The 18,080-nt window shown below is 42.3% G+C and overlaps 1 protein-coding gene across 2 annotated transcripts in view; it reads left to right on the forward strand.

Annotated features, from left to right (window-relative positions):
• The window catches only part of TEK (TEK tyrosine kinase, endothelial), a 92,906-nt gene extending 75,490 nt beyond the window's left edge, over positions 1 to 17,416 (forward strand). Inside the window, exons 13-23 of one of the 2 annotated variants that reach the window (XM_004677703.2) lie at positions 2,250 to 2,549; positions 5,196 to 5,350; positions 6,301 to 6,511; positions 8,964 to 9,074; positions 11,003 to 11,193; positions 11,965 to 12,078; positions 12,874 to 12,944; positions 13,754 to 13,794; positions 14,547 to 14,643; positions 15,807 to 15,906; positions 16,659 to 17,416. In XM_004677703.2, the coding sequence (XP_004677760.1) occupies positions 2,250 to 2,549; positions 5,196 to 5,350; positions 6,301 to 6,511; positions 8,964 to 9,074; positions 11,003 to 11,193; positions 11,965 to 12,078; positions 12,874 to 12,944; positions 13,754 to 13,794; positions 14,547 to 14,643; positions 15,807 to 15,906; positions 16,659 to 16,733 (1,466 nt within the window). In that variant the 3' untranslated portion in view covers positions 16,734 to 17,416. The remainder of the gene's footprint in view (positions 1 to 2,249; positions 2,550 to 5,195; positions 5,351 to 6,300; positions 6,512 to 8,963; positions 9,075 to 11,002; positions 11,194 to 11,964; positions 12,079 to 12,873; positions 12,945 to 13,753; positions 13,795 to 14,546; positions 14,644 to 15,806; positions 15,907 to 16,658) is intronic. The other variant, XM_012721654.1, reaches the window with a different exon arrangement.
• The last annotated feature ends 664 nt before the right edge of the window (positions 17,417 to 18,080 follow it).

An 18,080-nucleotide genomic window follows, 5' to 3' on the forward strand; every position in this document is an offset into this window, starting at 1 on the left:
CCAGTCTGTTAAGAGTAAAGAGTGGGATGAATTAGGTTTGGCCTGTGGCTCCAAGCACATATATATGTATATATGTGTTGTATGTATATGTGTGTGTGTTTATATATATATATATACGTATATATGTATATACATACATACATATATACATGTATATATATACATATGTGTGTGTATATATATATACACACACACACATATATATATATATTTGACACTTAGGATGTTTTTTTTTGAGGAGAGTAGAGTGGTCTCTAACAAATGATCTTTAACAAATGAAGTAACTATATACACACACACATATATATATATATATATTTTACACAGGATGGTTTTTTTTGAGGAGAGTAGAGTGGTCTCTAACAAATGATCTTTAACAAATGAAGTAACTCAAATACAGGAGAGGACAAGCAACTTAACCAAAATTATGCAGCTAGTAAATTGGTGAGGGCTATAATTTATATTTAAATTCTGTTTATTTTTTTGCCAGGCGATGCTGTCCATTTTCTCTTTGGATGGACAACAAAACACTGCAAAGTAATTCTTAAAGAGATTTCTGCAGTCACAGCCCACTCCTAAACTGTTCATGTTCTGCTGAGCATTTCCTGAATTGTCTTAAAATCTATTAACATGTAGGTTATTAGTCTTGGATTCATAAAACTGGAATCAGAGATCCACTGAACTAGCCCAAAGGGTGACCTTTCAGCCATAAATCAATAAATTTGTATATGCAAATTCAAGATGCTTAATTGGCACCCAAATTATGCTCATTATTCTAGCAGGTATTTATGAGGTATTTATTTGCACCTGCTTCATTTTGTAGCACCGCTAGGATACCATGTTATTTTACACTTTTATAAAGATACATACAAAAAGGTAGTATTTAATACAAAGGAAATTAAGGCATCACATTTAATTGTGATTTTGGATTATTAACTGCTTGTTAAACATAGAAAATCAAAATCTGGTATGTAAGATTCAAAATCCAATACCTAATTCTCATACATTGCCAGCTACCTAACTAAATAGAATGATGTGGGACATCAACATCATGAAAAGAGAAAAATTAGAATGAAGCAATTTTTTTTTAAAGATTTATTTGTGCATACAGAACTGGGGTACAGGCCAGAAGCTCACCAGAGAGAGTGGGAAGAAGAACAGGCAGATCAAAGAAGTACACTGCTGAGGGGAGCAGCGGGCGGGTCAGGAGAGGTCTGCCGCGCCATGTGGTCACCTCCGGGGCAGGCGGGAATGGAACTCATATGGAAGTGGCTTTAGCTTCTTAGTGCTGTGCTTTAACCCGCTGCGCCACCAGGGAGGGCCAAAACAATCTTTTAAGTTAAAAATAGAAAGAAGGTTTAAGTAGTAAAGGTTACAGTAGTTAAACCCTGTTTGTTTTCAACCTAAAGAACTTGTATTCAAATAAAAAGAGAACCCATGGGGGGGGGGGACTTAAAGTTCATAAATGGTAACATAATATATAGCATATATTTTAATTTACAACATTATATTTTAAGGTAACTGGTTCATACCACTGTTGATGTTATGTGTACAGGCTCATACTTCAAATGTGCATTTCTCACCACCCAATTAGTTTTAGATTATAAAGCCTAAACGTCCCTTCCAGCCTCATCAGAAGGGAGCTTGAGTGAGTGTGCAAGGAGAATCTGCACAAATCTCCTCAACTTTGGCAAGCCTCAAGGCATTTTTCTCCCACCCTGCCTAGGTCTGAGAGGAATGTAATCTGTATTCTCCTCAGACCCTTATAGCACTTTGTCTACTTGTGTTTAATATATTTTCTTAGGTATACACTCACTAGCTGACACCCCAGAAGCATTCAGGGTAGAGACAAACCACAGAGGGTAAGACTATGGGCTGTGGAATCCATCTCCTGTACTCCATAGTACAGGTAAACATTTCTGGGCTTCAATACTTATGGTTAAGGTAGTTATCAAGAGGAAGGGCCTATATCAATGTCAACTCTAATAAGAGTCTAATGTAGGTTATTATTGGAATAGCAATTTCTGAGTCATTAATTGAGTCCTTAATCCAAATAGGTGATGTGGGTACTGCCATTTTCCCCACTGTATGTCAGGCTGTAAGTATACATGGAGCCCATTCCCAGCTGACTGGAAATACCATCTAAATCAACTGAATTAACTATGCTGTTTACAAGTTGCCATTGTCTCTCAAAAGCATACTAAGAGATGGCAGTCTGTGTTAAATGAAATGTTTTTTTCAATTTCTAGTTCTCCCCCCTCAACCAGAAAACATCAAGATTTCCAACATCACCGACTCCTCAGCCGTGATCTCATGGACAATCTTGGATGGCTATTCTATTTCTTCAATTATCATCCGTTACAAGGTTCAGGGCAAGAGTGAAGACCAGCACATTGATGTAAAAATCAAGAATGCCACCATCACCCAGTATCAGCTTAAGGGTCTTGAGCCGGAAACAGCTTACCAGGTGGACATTTTTGCAGAGAACAACATAGGGTCAAGCAACCCAACATTTTCTCATGAACTGACAACTCTTTCCAAATCTCAAGGTTGGTAAAGTAAACAGATATTTGAGTAGAATTATTTCTGGAGTGCATTAGAAAGCCCCACTGACTTGAGATTTTTTTTTCCTCATCCCTGCACCTAGTGGTATCACTCAGTGGTCCTAATAGGCCTCACCATCTCCAAATAGGTCCTTAACATGGAAATGCCTCTGGGAAGGATTCCCTGTTGAACCACATTCTATTTTTAACCTTTAGACTACTTTATTTTTACAACAGTCTTCATTCTTGTACAATGTATGCTTTTTCATCTCAGTTGCAACCCCCATGGACTTCCCACCACCAATTCACCCATGTGCCATCACCTAAATTATTCTAATAGCACTCCCCTCCCAACTATCAGAGTTCTGAGGAATGTAAGTTTGAGTTTGTGGAAAATAAAAATGTGGAATCTACCAAGTAGAGGTGAACCAGTGTGGGTGCCTCAGTGGGTGGTCCCAAGTTCACTATGCTTTGCCCAAAGGAGCTCCTCTTTTAGTTTGTATGACACTGTACTATTCTGAATTTCCCATTTTTAAGACCCAGACTATTATGTCTCCACATCTATTACTAACACCCACCTCAGAGATAGCTCTTTGACACAGACCACCACGCACACCAAGCCCAGTGTTGGTAGTGGGTAAACCCTGTGGAGTGTTACTGATTAAGGGCAAGGGCCTGTGGTGAGTGGGGCTGCCTTCCTTTTGAAGCCTGTCTCAAATGGCACTTTCTAGTGCTGCTTACCGTGCAGCAGGCCAAGGGAATGTTGACAGAGGGAAATCGGTAGGATACAGTGATTTTTGCCAGTGTGTAACTCCGAGTAGAGTCTATTTTTACAAAAAAATCTTAGAGCACTGAAAACTTCTTGGTTCTTGAGAGGGTTACTTACCGTGAAAGAAAAGTTACAGAAGCTAGGTTTTCAGTGCTAATTCTTTGGAATATTTTTGAAATGCTCAAGGAGTGATGAGTTTGCCAATTATAGATGTAGTTTAATAAATGCTTGTTTTTTTTTATAATTACTTGTGCTTTGGTAAAATGCATACATTTTAAATCCAAGGTATAACAGTATGCAAACAAAAAACTAAAAAGTTAATATGTAATGAAACAATAACCCATATCCTCCTACTCCAGAACCATTATAACATCTGCATAGAGAGAAAGATAGCTGGTCATAAAAGAATAGCATTTTGCTTTCTATATTTTTTGCTAATAAAATAGATTGAATTTTGCTTTATTTGATTTAAATAAGGGGAAAATGGGGGAGAGATATACCATCATCTGTAAGAGGTTATTTTGGCTAGAACTCTAAATTAAATGGTTCTTGTCTGCCTCTCCCTCTCCCCTTGCTTCTTCTCTCCCTTCCTCTCTTCCCTTTTTCTTTGGTATTGTGGGGTTTCTCCCATCAATTCTTAAAGCAAGAAAAGAAAACCTCTTACAAATTCTTAGGTCTGAGCATCACAGGACTTTAAAGCTTTCCTAGGTGGAGAAAATGTCCCTAGGGAAGTTCAGTCACTCTCCCAAAGTGCTGTGTCTGGTCAGTTAGTTATTCCTGTTGCTTCACTGCACTGATAAGGAAACAGGAGTTGTGAGCAGGCTGTAGGGTGCAGGAGGCTGGATGCTCTCCAAGACATGATCCTGGCTTTTTTTATTCATATGGGACAAAGAGAAAAGGGTAGGTCAAACTGGAAATGTGATTGTTATTCAGGGCTTTAGGGAAGGTGAGTCCACTGATCAGGTGAATCACAGTGCTGACCCCTGCCTGTGGTTCTGATCTTACAGACAAGGCCTTCCACAATCTGTCTCTGGGAAGCAAAGTACAAGGTCAGCGGTCCCCTAGGCATTCCCAGTCATACTTGGTGATGTATGCCTGTCGTCCCGGGACAATCCAGTGTCCCACTCTTGCTTAACTTGAAAGGAACCTTGTAGGGTCTAGTTAGCAGATCCACACGTTCTCACTGTGATTTGATAATGTGCATGTGCCGCCATTTGCAAGTAACAGTTGAACAAATGACAAAGTTTTAGCAAGCAGCCATTTCAAAAGCACTTTTACATATTTAAAAAAATAGATTTTTTTTTCAGATCTTACCCCCAGATTTAATGGGGCTGTGGGACAGACTAGACATAATTAATTTCTGTACTATATAATTGATATTTTTACATTTTTTTTATGATTTATTTATTCATACAGAACTGGGGTACAGGCCAGAGATGCAGAGGGTGAGAGGATTCACCAGTGACAGAGTGGGGAGCAGAACAGGCAGATCGAGGAAGTACACTGCTGAGGGGAGCAGCGGGCGGGTCAGGAGAGGTCTGCCACGCCATGTGGTCTCCTCTGGGGCAGGCGGGGATCGAACTCAAGCAGAAGTGGCTTTAGTTTCTTGGTGCTATGCTTTAACCTGCTGCACCAGCAGGGAGGGTCCTTTTTTTTTTACAACGTTTGCTTTCTTTTCTAAAATGGAGCTTACAGCAAGTCCCTGAGTCAGACTCCTCTCCACTGAGTTTCAGAAAATAAAGGAGCATCCCAAGGTCACCTAGCAATCAGGTGGCGAGCTGGGCTGCCAGGGCATTTCTGTTACACTGTGACCTCTCGCTCAAACGGGGTTGACTCCTCTACCTTTCCTAACCCTGCCGCTTCTCCTGTGTTCTCCGGCACAGCCCCAGGGGACCTTGGAGGTGGGAAGATGCTGCTCATAGCCATCCTGGGCTCCGCGGGAATGACCTGCCTGACGGTGTTGCTGGCCTTTCTGATCATGTTGCAACTGAAGAGGGCAAACATCCAAAGGAGAATGGCCCAGGCCTTCCAAAATGTGGTAGTGTCTCATCTTCTTACTTGTAAAACATATTTTCCTTAGGCAAGTCTCACCTTTACTTCTTCCACTGTGACTACCTAATTGCTTGTGTGAACAACAATAATTTGGAGAAGAAAAAAGGCTTTTAATTATGATGGAGGCAGTTGAGTCTAAAACAGCACTATTGTCCCACCCCCCAAGGCAAGACCTATGGTCATCCCAGTAATAAGTCACCAGAGAGTAATCTTACAGTAGAAAGAAATGAACATTTTTTTTGTAAAGGAAGAAACAAGGGTAATTGGTGAAATGGGCAATGATGTAGGCATTAAACACATTTCCCCAGTTTGCCATTTCCGGTTTTCCTACCTTGATCAATCCCGTGTGTGTGTGTGTGTGTGTGTGTGTGTGTGTGTGTGTCTCCATATTCTATTACCACGTGTACCTCCTTCCCTATGTTCCCTCCTGCCTGTAGGCATAGTTCACACACTTGGCACTGCCTGATTCTTTCATCTACACATTTTGGCTGGCAGCAAAAATGCATAAAATTATACTGTCTCACTGGTGTCCTACAGGCCAGACTGCTCTAGTTTGTACACTGAGTTGTTTCCAAACCAGAAATGAACACCTGTCATCCACAGTAGAGCAAAAACTGAACTGTGACTAAATGAGAGTTGTGCCATTCTGTGGCATACATGCTGATAATCCCCCCTTCCGTGGTCTCAGCAGACATTACTAATCAATTTCAACTGCTTTGCCACTGAGTTCTGAGACTGTGACCAATGACTCTATAGGCAACCCATTCATTGGAGTGGGTCTATAGAATGAACCTATTGTTATATATACTCTAAAATCAGACATGCCATTCCTCCTCTCATCTGGTATGGATATAAACAAGAGGTATTACACATCTTAGAATTATGAAAAACCCTGACACAAAACCATGAAATAAATTTGTAAATTTTTTTCTCCAGAGGGAAGAACCAGCTGTGCAGTTCAACTCAGGAACTCTGGCCCTGAACAGGAAGGCCAAAAACAACCCAGATCCAACAATTTATCCAGTGCTTGACTGGAATGACATCAAATTTCAAGATGTGATTGGGGAGGGTAATTTTGGCCAGGTTCTCAAGGCTCGCATAAAGAAGGATGGGTTACGGATGGACGCTGCCATTAAGAGAATGAAAGGTCAGTGCCTGGCCCTGTGGAGCCAGCATTTCACCAGGGTGGGGAGAAAACTTGATTTCCTGTTGAATCTTTCCTCTTTGGCCTTATATTCTTTAAACAAAAAGCTAGTGTGCTGTAGGAGCACTGTTATGTGTAACTGAAGGTGATGCTTCCTTTGAGGTGGAGCCTGTGATTGGGTCAGGATGTAAATATGAAGTTGTGAGCTGTTTAAACAGCACAGGCCTGATTTCTGAGATGTGAAAGTACACAGCTTTGTCATACATTACTGACTTTTGGAGAGTACTTTTATTATTCTTATTGCAGTGGTTTTTAAACTGAATGTGTATCACAATGACATGGAAAACTTGTTGAAATAACTGCTGCACTCCAGTTTCTGATTGTTTGGGGCAGGATCAGAGATTTTGCATTTTTTAAGATTTATTTACACATACAGAACTGAAGTATGGATCAGAGGATTCACCAGACAGCGTGGGGAGCAGAACAGACATATTCACAAAGTACACTGCTGAGGGGAGTAGTAGGCAAGACAGGAGAGGTCTGCTATGCCATGTGGGTCACCTCTCTGGCCAGGGATAGAACTCGCGCTGAAGTGGCTGTGGCTCATTTCACAGCACTGGGCTTTAACCCACTGTGCCACCAGGAGAGGGCCCAAGTTTGCATTTCTAGTTAGTTCCCACATGATGCTGATCCTGTCTTCACAGACTACTTGCATTAAAATTCCTGGAGACATTGTTTAAAATGCATCTCCTTGGATTTCTCCCACTCCTAGTTTTACTGTATTCAAACTTCTGGGGTGATGCCTGAGAACCTCTGATCTTAACAAGTGGTCTCAGTGACTCTCTTCTATATTCAAACTTGAAAACCACTGGCCTAAGGCCACAATAATGAAATCTTTTCCAGTTGTATTCATCTCAAGGCTGCTTGGTGCCTACCCATTAAACATGATTGTGTCAGAAACATCCTCTGAGAAAGGAAAACATTTAGTCCACTAGCTGCCTAGCTGCCTTCTCTTCTGTGTGAAACTCAGATTTATTCATAACTTGACTATGGAGCTACCCTGTTGCTCTTTCAACACACAGACTTGGTGAGTGGTGTGTCTGATCAGGAATATAGTGAATTGCTATTGTCTGGTGCTCTGTACCAAGGTCCCTTTTAGGTTGCCTATGAGGCTTCCTTATTTTTAGCTAATATTGAGCCAAAGATGAGAATTAACCTTAAATTTTACATAATCTTCACTGCTTTTTTTATTGTTAAGAAGAAAAACATGTCAGAAAACAAACAGAACAAAATAGTATCTATGCTTAGCAGCCAGAAATCCCTTTTGTTTGTTACTTTTGTCATGGGGAGTTAGGGGTAGCAGTGAAGCTATCAAGAGGAAAGAGGGTACAGAAGCTTCCAAAGCCAGTTTTTCTTGGGAGCTGACTTGAGCCTGTTTGTCATTTTCATGCCTATGCAAAGAGATAAAATAGCTGAACCAGGGCATACAGTTTCTGATGTGTGATGCATCTAAAGGAGGACAGTTACTGACAGAAGGGGGGACCACCTCTCTGTAAAGAGCTTCATTTTTTAAATGCTCTCAAGGTATTGCAGTCAGTAGAGTGCTTGACTTGGAATTGCCGCTAGTCTTGTGGGAACCTTAGCCCACAAAAAACATTCCCATGGTTCCAAGCATGCTCAGGTCTTCCCACAGCCACCAGCAAACTTCCTACCCCCTCCCCATACCATTCCTTGTGGACGCTCACACACTGTCACCTAGTCTGGGCTCATCCGTTTGTGGTGTCCACCAAATCACCTCCTCTTCATCCTCGCTAGTGCCTGAGGGTTCTCCCTCTGATCACAGTGCTAGTGGAGAGAGAGGCTGAAAAGGAGAAACAAACACAATTCAGTTTTTTGACTGTAAAGCAGCTGCTATAGCATTATCATTGGAATTTGAAGTTTTTAGCAGGTCTGGTATATGAAAAGGTAAGTTTTATTAAGGTGAGGTGTGCACACTGTTGGTGATGTTTCACTGACACTGTGGTGTGACCCTGAGCATTGCTCTCGGAATAGGTTTCGTGGAGAGAGCTGGAGGCTGAAAGTGGCAGCTGTACTCTCTCCCCTCATATTTTAGAGCTTAGAGAAGAAAACTTAAACAGGGCTTCTTAATGCGGGTGATTTTTCCCTTGGGGACCTTTGGCAATGTGTGGATACATTTTTGGTTGGGTTACTCTCAGCTACATGCAGAGGCTGGAGAAGGTACTAAACATCCTACCATCCATGGAAAAGCCCCCAGGGACAAAGGAGAGTCAGCCCAAAGCGTCCACAGTCTGAGTGCTGCTGTTGCAGTATTCCTCCTGAGTTCTGCTCTTTTCCAGACCTGATGGTGACTGAGAGCACCTGAAGGTCCTGGGAACCAGGAGAGGGCAGTTGTTTCCTAAGAAGTTTAATGGGAAGGGATGACATTTCTTCCCAGAATATGCCTCCAAAGACGATCACAGGGACTTCGCGGGTGAGCTCGAGGTTCTTTGCAAACTTGGACATCACCCAAACATCATCAATCTCCTGGGAGCATGTGAACATCGTGGTAAGAAGCTCTTTCCTGTCTTTGCTGCCAGATTAGTTTTTCTTTTGAGACTGGCACATTCCACATTTAAATTAGGAGAAAGAACAATCTTTAAAAGATTAGCTATTTTTTTTTTTTAAGTTGGCATTTCAATCTGAATGTCTAGCCTCCATACACAGATGACTGAGGTTTGGCATCTTCTTGGATGTAGCCAAGGCTGGATCATTTGGTCTCTGATGTGGTTCAGCCATTACGGCCCAAAAGGTTATCCACCGTTGCTTTCTACAACCACCCTAGCTCATCCAGAGGTTTTCTCAGCTCTACCCTCAAGGCACTTGGGGACACCCTCAGTGTCAGAGGGAAATGCATTAGCTTGCTAGTGCCTCCCTGTTCGTTTTTCTTCCATTCCCCCAAAACCCATACCTGCTTGTTAAAAAGTACGAATGTCAACAAATGTGAAAGTGTTGACAATGCCTTGGTTGAAATAATAACAGTGCTTTGTATCTATCTAAAACAAAATTAACAGTGCTTTGTATCTATCTAAAACAAAATTACTGCACTGCCAATTTGGATTTTGCAATTATCTTATGGTGCATATACGCTAAAGTTCAACTTATACTATTAATTCAAATATATTTTGAATGCTTCCTATTGTGATATGTGTAATGAGCTGTAAAAGAGCAGGTAACAAAATATCTTGTATACCTCTTGTTTACCTCTGCATGCTACCTGGGTCTGCAGTTTGAATCCATGTCTAAATTTAATTTTACTCATGGAAAAATTTGCTCTCACTAAAAAGCTCCACACGGTAATTATTTACAAACCTGACAACCTCTGGTGGATTTTGCTGCACAAACACCAACAATAGAAAAGGGACTACTTCCTTTTCCTCAATTTATTAAACTAAAAATACTGGTGCTTCAAACAATATATCATTCTATGGTCTAATAAGGGTATAATTCTGAAAGTCAGATCATGTCCCTTAGGTTAAATAATAATGTAATGACATTTGTTTTTGAGTCATTTCTGTAAAAAGAAATCAATGGGTATAAATGAACATTGTGGAGGAAAGCACTGATAGCGGAAATAATTTTTTACAATTTTGCTTTCTCATGACATTAACCCGTAGTTGGTTCTTAAAAGTTGTAACTGAAAAAAGGAGCAAGGAAGCACATTCATTTTAGATACAAAAGTGAGTGCTAGAAGAAATTTTGTTTCCAGCATTCAATTTCTTAGAATAGCTTTAGAGCTCAAATTCACTTGACATTTTAATTTAAAACATGGCATACGGAAACATCTACATTAGAACAACACTTTATTTTTCGTTGGCTCTAGGGGTCAATATTTTTATCCAGACAGCGTTTGTATTTTTTGAAAAAGTATTTGGTCTAAAAATAAGACAGTGATCACAATTTGTTGAAGCACTATTATTTTTTCCCTAAAAGTTTTCCAGTTTCTGTAAGCAAAAGCCACGCCTGGCACTGGAATGTTGACCAGTGACCTAATCACTTGCCTGCTGCCTTACTGCCAGGTCTTGGTTTTCGGGAGTAGGCTGGGGACAAAGTAAGCTGCCTTCTCTTCCAATATTTTTTTTTAATAGCCTCAAGAAAAGCTAGAGGCAGAATCGAATTTGGTTTGCCATAGATGTTGGGAAAACAATGTTGTGAAAGACTGTTCGAGACATTATGGGGGAAAAAAAATACTCTGACGTCTCTGTACGCCTGTTAGTAAGTTGGTGAGGGGGTTCCGGAAGCCCTCAGCATTAGTTCACAGCTGGTAGGAACGAGAAGAGAGTGGGAAGCGGGGGCCCTGAGTGACGGGGCTGTCACTCACCTGCAGCAATGCTGTCGATAGCTGCTAGCTGTGTTACTTCTGGGAGCAGTTCCTGGGAACACAGCCTAGCTCAAATTCCACAGCCACTCTAAAGGGGTACCCCCCTCCCCCCACAGGCTACTTGTACCTCGCCATCGAGTACGCCCCCCATGGAAATCTCCTGGACTTCCTCCGCAAGAGCCGCGTGCTGGAGACCGACCCGGCCTTCGCCATTGCCAACAGTACGGCGTCCACTCTGTCTTCCCAGCAGCTGCTGCACTTTGCGGCGGACGTGGCCCGGGGCATGGACTACCTGAGTCAAAAGCAGGTTTGTTCCGAGGCGCTTGCTCTGGACATCTAGCCACTGAAATTCTCTTTTGTGAATCACAGTTTCAATTTGCACCTTTTTTTTTTTAATTTTTATACATCATTCTTCATTTTGTGCTTTTTTTTTTTTTTCATCTCAGTTGCAGTCACCATAGGCTTCCTTCCCACCACCAATTCACCAGTGTGCTATCAACACGGTCCAGTCAATTGGTACCTTTCTCCTCAAATTTACCTGGCCAATGGTGAACATAAATGTCACTCAGAGTACAGCTTCACACCTCTGTGCACATGCTTCAGTCTCTCAATTTGCACAGGTTTTTCAGTCACTCTCTCAAACTCCTTGTAAAAATCTCTCTAACTTGAATCTCTGGTTATATTACATCTTATATAGGAGTTAATGCCTAGTATTGCTAATGCATTTCTTTAGTGAATCTCATGTCTATTTGAAGTGCCGCAACCAACCTTAGTTTCATTAGGCTCCAAGTACTGCACAATAGCTGAGTTTTTCCATTGTAACTGGGTTTAAATAGCTGCTTTCCCCCCCTGAAATGACACTCCTATGACAAGGTGGATTGTGAAGCAGAATCTACTGAGGGTTTTGGAGAGGAACATTAAAGGGAATGAATTCTGGTGACTTTTTAAGATCCCCCCCCCCTTTAAAACCCCCATCTTTTTTTTTTTTTTTCCAAAATTTGCCTTAGAATTTCTGCTAATGAAATCAAGTGAGAAAGTAAATATGCTGAAAATACCTGATGTTTTGTTTAAATTTCAGTTTATCCACAGGGATCTGGCTGCCAGGAACATTTTAGTTGGTGAAAACTATGTAGCCAAAATAGCAGATTTTGGATTGTCCCGAGGTCAAGAAGTGTATGTGAAAAAGACAATGGTAAGTTCAGAACAGACACTGATAACATCGCCTGATGTCACTTCTCCCAGAATACCATTGTTCTGCAGTGATTGAGGCACCTGACCGGGGATCCCAGTAGATATTGTCCTGCCCCAGCAAACATCCTAAGTTTTGATCTCTAAGACAACAGATGACAGGGTCCACGAAGAAATGCTGCCTTGTGTGGCCAGTAACTGAACATTCAAGCCAGCTGGGTGGAGCTCTGTGTCCATGCACACCCCTAGCCTCTCCCACATCTCTGGCAACCACCTCCCCATCTCACACACCAAATGTAACAGGGTAACAGGCATCTGAAGGGAGAGTGACTGGCCTGACCCTATCATCAGGCCTGGTGAAAACTCACCAGGTGAAAGTTACTTCCCTCTATTGACAGAGAAGCATGCAGCTCAGTGGCTGAAAGGCTCTTTCCCCTCCATCCTCCTGGTAACCCCCTACACATCTTACAGAGCTGAATGCAAACGCTACCTTCCCCCACTCCTCCAGACACAGTTGGTCTCTGAAACACAACCTGAGCTTTTCCCACATCACACACAAACAAATTTTTCTTTATAAGGAACTGCTGTCGGGGCTCCTTGAAGTAAGCAGGACTTACCTTATTTACTTTGAATTCACACACACACTCATGGATGGAGCATACCCAGTTCCTGTGTCTGTCATACCCTGTGTCGTTCCAAACAGGGCTCCCTATGGACTTGAGACCCAGCTTCAGGCAAACTGGGAGCCTAGGGAGGGTTACCAGCCTGTGTAAGTGACATCTTACCTTGTTCTCTCCAGGGCAGGCTGCCAGTGCGCTGGATGGCAATCGAATCGCTAAACTACAGCGTGTATACAACCAACAGTGATGTGTGAGTAGCCTCCGATAGTGGGATTTTCCCAAAAAAATACGATGTGGGGGAGGTTTTAAAGAGAAGCAGGACTGTGCCATCAGTAAGCCTAGGAAGTAACCTCACAGAATCAAGGGGACAGTTTTCAGGGTGGAAAGCAGTGGCCCTCCTGTGGCTTCATTCCCACACTGGCCTGTGCACCAGGCCTGGATCAGAGGAGGGAGCAAGAAGAGACGCTGAGGGCCAGAGCCGGTAGGCACAGGGGAGGTCAGGTGGGCCAGCATTGAGAGCAGGTATCCTACCTCACACCCTTATTCTTAGGAAACACTAAGCCCCAGAGTGGTGAGTGACCTGACCTTTCCCAGGGCAGGGTGTGTGTGTGTATGTGTGTAGGGTCACACTGGGGACAGGAGGGGCTGTAGTGCCTGTGTCCTCACTGTTATCGCAATCACCTCTGCAACACTCTTAGGTAGAAATTGAGGACTGAGAAGATTACACTGAGGCCTTAAGAGGTTCAGTCATTTGTTCTGGTCATGGGTGTATTAAGGTCAGAAATGCGATTTAACTCTGCCCTGTCCAGCTTAGCATTTGTATCTGCAGTCCATGGTACCAGCTCTCATTTTCTCCCTAAAGAGAGTGGGGCTCTGGTAAAGCTTACACTGTTTGTTACGAACCTTCCACTGGGCTAAGGAAAAGAAATGTGCGCCAGGTACAAAGCCCTATTCTAGGAAGCTGGCACTATGTGCTCCAAAGAAAGGCACAGTCCTAGCTTTGGGTGTAGAAAATTGGTCTGTGAGCTGATTATTGGTTTCCTGTCCCCCCTTCTGCAGATGGTCCTATGGTGTGTTACTGTGGGAGATTGTTAGCTTAGGTGAGTATGACACCAGGCGATGGGGGTGGGCCCCTCACATTAATTTCATCTGAATGTGGTGCCACCAGAGGCGGCTTGGGCATAGAACTATAGGAGTTCCCAGGCTCTCATTTGCTTGCTTCTCTTGCCAGCGGCCCCATCTCTAGCAGTATGTTTAGTACCGATGAACCTGGTAATGTGACAGTAGGTGTTCCTACCTGTGCAGAGATGGCATAGGATGTCTGTGCAAGGTGACTTCTATCCCTTTCAAATGGCATCTGATTCAGCCACACTGTAAAGGCCTTCCCATGTATATGAAAACGTGCTTGCAAAACCCAGAAAAACTTCACTTACACTATGATCCCAGTTTTAGGGTAGACACAGAATGTATAATAAAAGCTACTGTGTTTTTCCTTTGTATTTTCCAAGTTGGTAATACATCACCATGTATTACCTCTGTTATTAACATTGGACAGTAACTGTTACTAGGCAATTCCTATTTGTATCAATACAGGCTTCTTTTAAGAGAAAGATGCCTCTCACTCTAGCACAATTCTACAGGAGAGAAGGGACAGCACTGTAAGTTGGGGGACCCTGTGCTGGATCTCACTACGGAAGCAACAGCCATGATGCACTATGGGCCGCAGCATATAGCGGGTTCACCAGAGAGGCAAGATCACACTGGTGCTCACCCTCCCAACTATCTCCATCTTCCTCCGAGGCTCCTGCCTTCCCAACCGCAGGGGCTCACAGCACTGCTCCCTGTTTTCCAGGTGGCACCCCCTACTGTGGGATGACATGTGCAGAACTCTATGAGAAGCTGCCCCAGGGGTACAGGCTGGAGAAGCCCCTAAACTGCGATGACGAAGTGTAAGTCCAACCTCACCCTGGGAGGTCTTTCATCTTAGCTGTCTCCCGCCTCCATGCTGAGACTCACTGAAACAGGGGCTACGAAGTGCCTGCCAGAGCCCTCTGCACACACACATGCACTGTGGTCCCTGACAGCTGGAAGGCAGGCATGAGCTTTCGAGGCATAAACATCCAGGAGGAATTTAAGAGGATGATTTGGGGAAAGGTTGAAAAATGGAAGGCAACAAACACAGGAAGAACTGAAATTCATGACACTGGTCATGAATAAATGTATGAAGCCCTGAGACAAACTTTAGGGATAGAGATTTCAGAGCTGTTCCTTAAGGAAGATGGATTTTTTCCTTCATAGAATCTTGCCTTCTGCAGGCCCTGTGTTCACTGCAGCACTACTGACAATAGTCAAGATACGGAAACAACCTAATGCCCATCAAAGGCTGGATGAATAGAGAAAATGCTATATACGCATACTCAATGGAATACTACTTGGCTCTAGAAAATAATAAAGCCTTGCTATTTCTAACAACATAGAGAGACCCTGAGAGTATTATGCTAAGCAAAATTATCAAACAAGACAGACTCTTAGATACAGAGAACATAAGAGTGGTTACAGGAAGGGCTGGGAAGTGGGTGAAATTGAACAATTACATGATGTTGGAAGAAAATTAGACTTTTAGTGGTAATCATGTTGTTGTGTATATTTCATATAGCCAAAGCTTCTTTAATGTTCTAGAGTTAACAAAAAAAAAAAAGTATTTAAAACCTAGTTAAACAGGTTGGTTTTTTTGTTTTGTTTTTCCTTTTTTTAATAGAACTTCACAAAGAGTCTTTGAGAATATGCTTATCCCTAAACGGAGTTGCTACAGGTAGCATTTTGCAAATCAAGCACTAACATTTTGAGATGTTGTTTTTCAAGGGAACTGGTGTCCAAAAACATTGTACATTATAAAAATTACTGTGAGCAAGATAGTGAGGAAATGACACTTAGAGTGCACACTAGAACTACTGGGAGAAGAATGGGCCGTCGCTAGGGAGGTACGAGCCTGACAGACTTCCTGGACACTGTACCTGGCACTTGCTGGCTAAGCCTGATGGCCACACCTGATGGCCACACCTAGCCCTAAGTATGGTTGCTGAGTTAATCCTTTGACTCTTTGTTTCCAAAGGTATGACCTAATGAGACAATGCTGGCGGGAAAAGCCTTATGAGAGACCCTCATTTGCCCAGATTCTCGTGTCTTTAAATAGGATGTTGGAAGAACGCAAGGTGAGGACTTCAGGGACTCTAATTGGAATTCCTCACGTGCCTGGTATAACTCAGCATATTCTTTCGGGTATAGCACTAGATATTATAGGGGCATGAAAGATGTCGCTCCCAATTTGGAGGAAGTTAGTTTTGGAAGAAATAAAATTTCTAGATAAGATGTAGTTACATATGGTAGAATACACAGAATTAGCCAATTTGAGATAGACGGGATCCCCTCAGTCATAGATCCTGACCCTTTTATTTCACAAAGAAACACTCAGAGGTGAAAGTGACCAAGGATACAGACAAGTAGCAAATAGGGTCTGGTCTACAGATTACTAGGGTGAGGGTCAGGAATCCTATGCAAATATCTAAAACATAGTTGTCTATATACACCTGAGGTTTAAACGACATATCTTGGCTAGAGAGGTATATTTTGAAAGTCATCAAGACCCTAGTCGTCATTAAATCAGAAGTGTGGAGAAGTTAAAAAGTGGACAAAGAAGCCTTAGAGAACCAGCTATGTCAAGAGGGAGGAGGAGAGAGTGGAAGACAGGAGGCAGCTCAGAGACTTGGGGAAGGGAGAGTATGAACTCCTAGTTACACCTGCATGTCAGCAAGAAAGTCACCAAATGCAAAAGATTGAGGGCAGAAAAGCACCCTCCCCGTGCCTAGTACCTGACCTAAAGCAAGCTAAAAAAGCCAGAATTGCTGGAACTTCCCAGCAAAAAGTAATTGGAGCCACTGTTCTCTGAGCTGCTCTTGTCTTCTAGACCTATGTGAATACCACCCTCTACGAGAAGTTCACCTACGCAGGAATCGACTGCTCTGCGGAAGAAGCAGCCTAGGACAGCTCACCTTCATCTGTCATGCTGTTTTCCTTCACTGGCCCGAAAGACCCTTTGCACACCGATGCTGAGGAAGCTGAGAGACTCTGCCAAGAGCTGTGACACAGGAGTGTAAATATCTGTGCGTCTGGGACCTTTGCCGCAAACTGCCCCACACACCAGTGGATCTGCAGGATTCGCTGACTCTGATAGGGCTGTATATACTGTTTTGAGTAAGAATGTGCTGAATCAGAATGTTTGTGGTTTCATATGCAATAATATATTTTTTTCTAAAAATGTGGACTTCACGGAAAGGTGTGAGAATACAATTGCTATAATGTATATCTCATTATTCTAGGTATTTTTGTATTTACCTTTATACTGAATGTTACACAATGTTTTGCTGTGTAGAAGTAAAATGTTAATAAAACGATCCAGCTACCATGGGTGAGAAAAGTGAGGCAAATGTATAAATTCTAACAGGACAGAGCTTAACACTGGAGAGATGCAAAACCCAATTTCTATAAAGAGATACCTTTCTATCTCTAAATTTTCTCTTGACCTGTAAAAGCAACCCAGTTTCATCACTCTGTGTTTCCAGAGTCCACACTGCTAAAATCTATGACTTAAGTCTCATTTCTTAGAAATCTAAGAGTCTTTGAAAAAATTTATGGGATTTAGCTGTTAACGTCTCTGGTAACATTGATGTGTGTATTTTAAGAAATAAAAATAGAAGTCCTGGAGCTGTTTGTAGACATGTGATATTGACCACATCAAATGAACATCCCTACACAACCTGCACACTGTCAAAGTGTTCCTTTAGTTCTGTTATGAGCTTACCAGTTATCCTGCAGCATCCTGCAGCATACGCGACACTGAGATCATACAGTGAAGAGCTGCCCGAGAGCACTACCTGTGGTCCAGGATTGTGTCTCAGGGGTATTTTGAAATGACTTTTAAGAGAAACTCATTATCAATTCCTAACTTGTCAATCACACACACAGAGCAACTAGTAAATATATTTTACCTCATGAGCTGGCTCAAGTTCACAAGGCATGAAACACCTCCCAGAAGTGTAATGTTGTGTGGGTCATTTTCTTGCCCCTGGGCAGGACACACCAGGCTGCCCTGCAAACAAAGGATCTGGAGTTAGAATCCCTTTCAGTTGTATTGCAGTGTGTAGTAGTTCAACATACTGCACAAAGTTGTATATTCCTGCTTTCTAGTAACTATGTATTCTATGACCAGGAAATCAAATTAAGTTATAACTATTATAAAAAAAAAAAACAATATACAAGAGCAGGGTTTCCTGCAACAGTTTGATTTTCATTGCATAAATTTAAAAAATCATGTCCGTATGAAATTAGT

The sequence above is a fragment of the Condylura cristata genome, unplaced genomic scaffold (assembly GCF_000260355.1).
Source record: "Condylura cristata isolate star-nosed mole 26May11 unplaced genomic scaffold, ConCri1.0 scaffold00006, whole genome shotgun sequence".
Taxonomy (NCBI): Eukaryota; Metazoa; Chordata; class Mammalia; order Eulipotyphla; family Talpidae; genus Condylura; species Condylura cristata.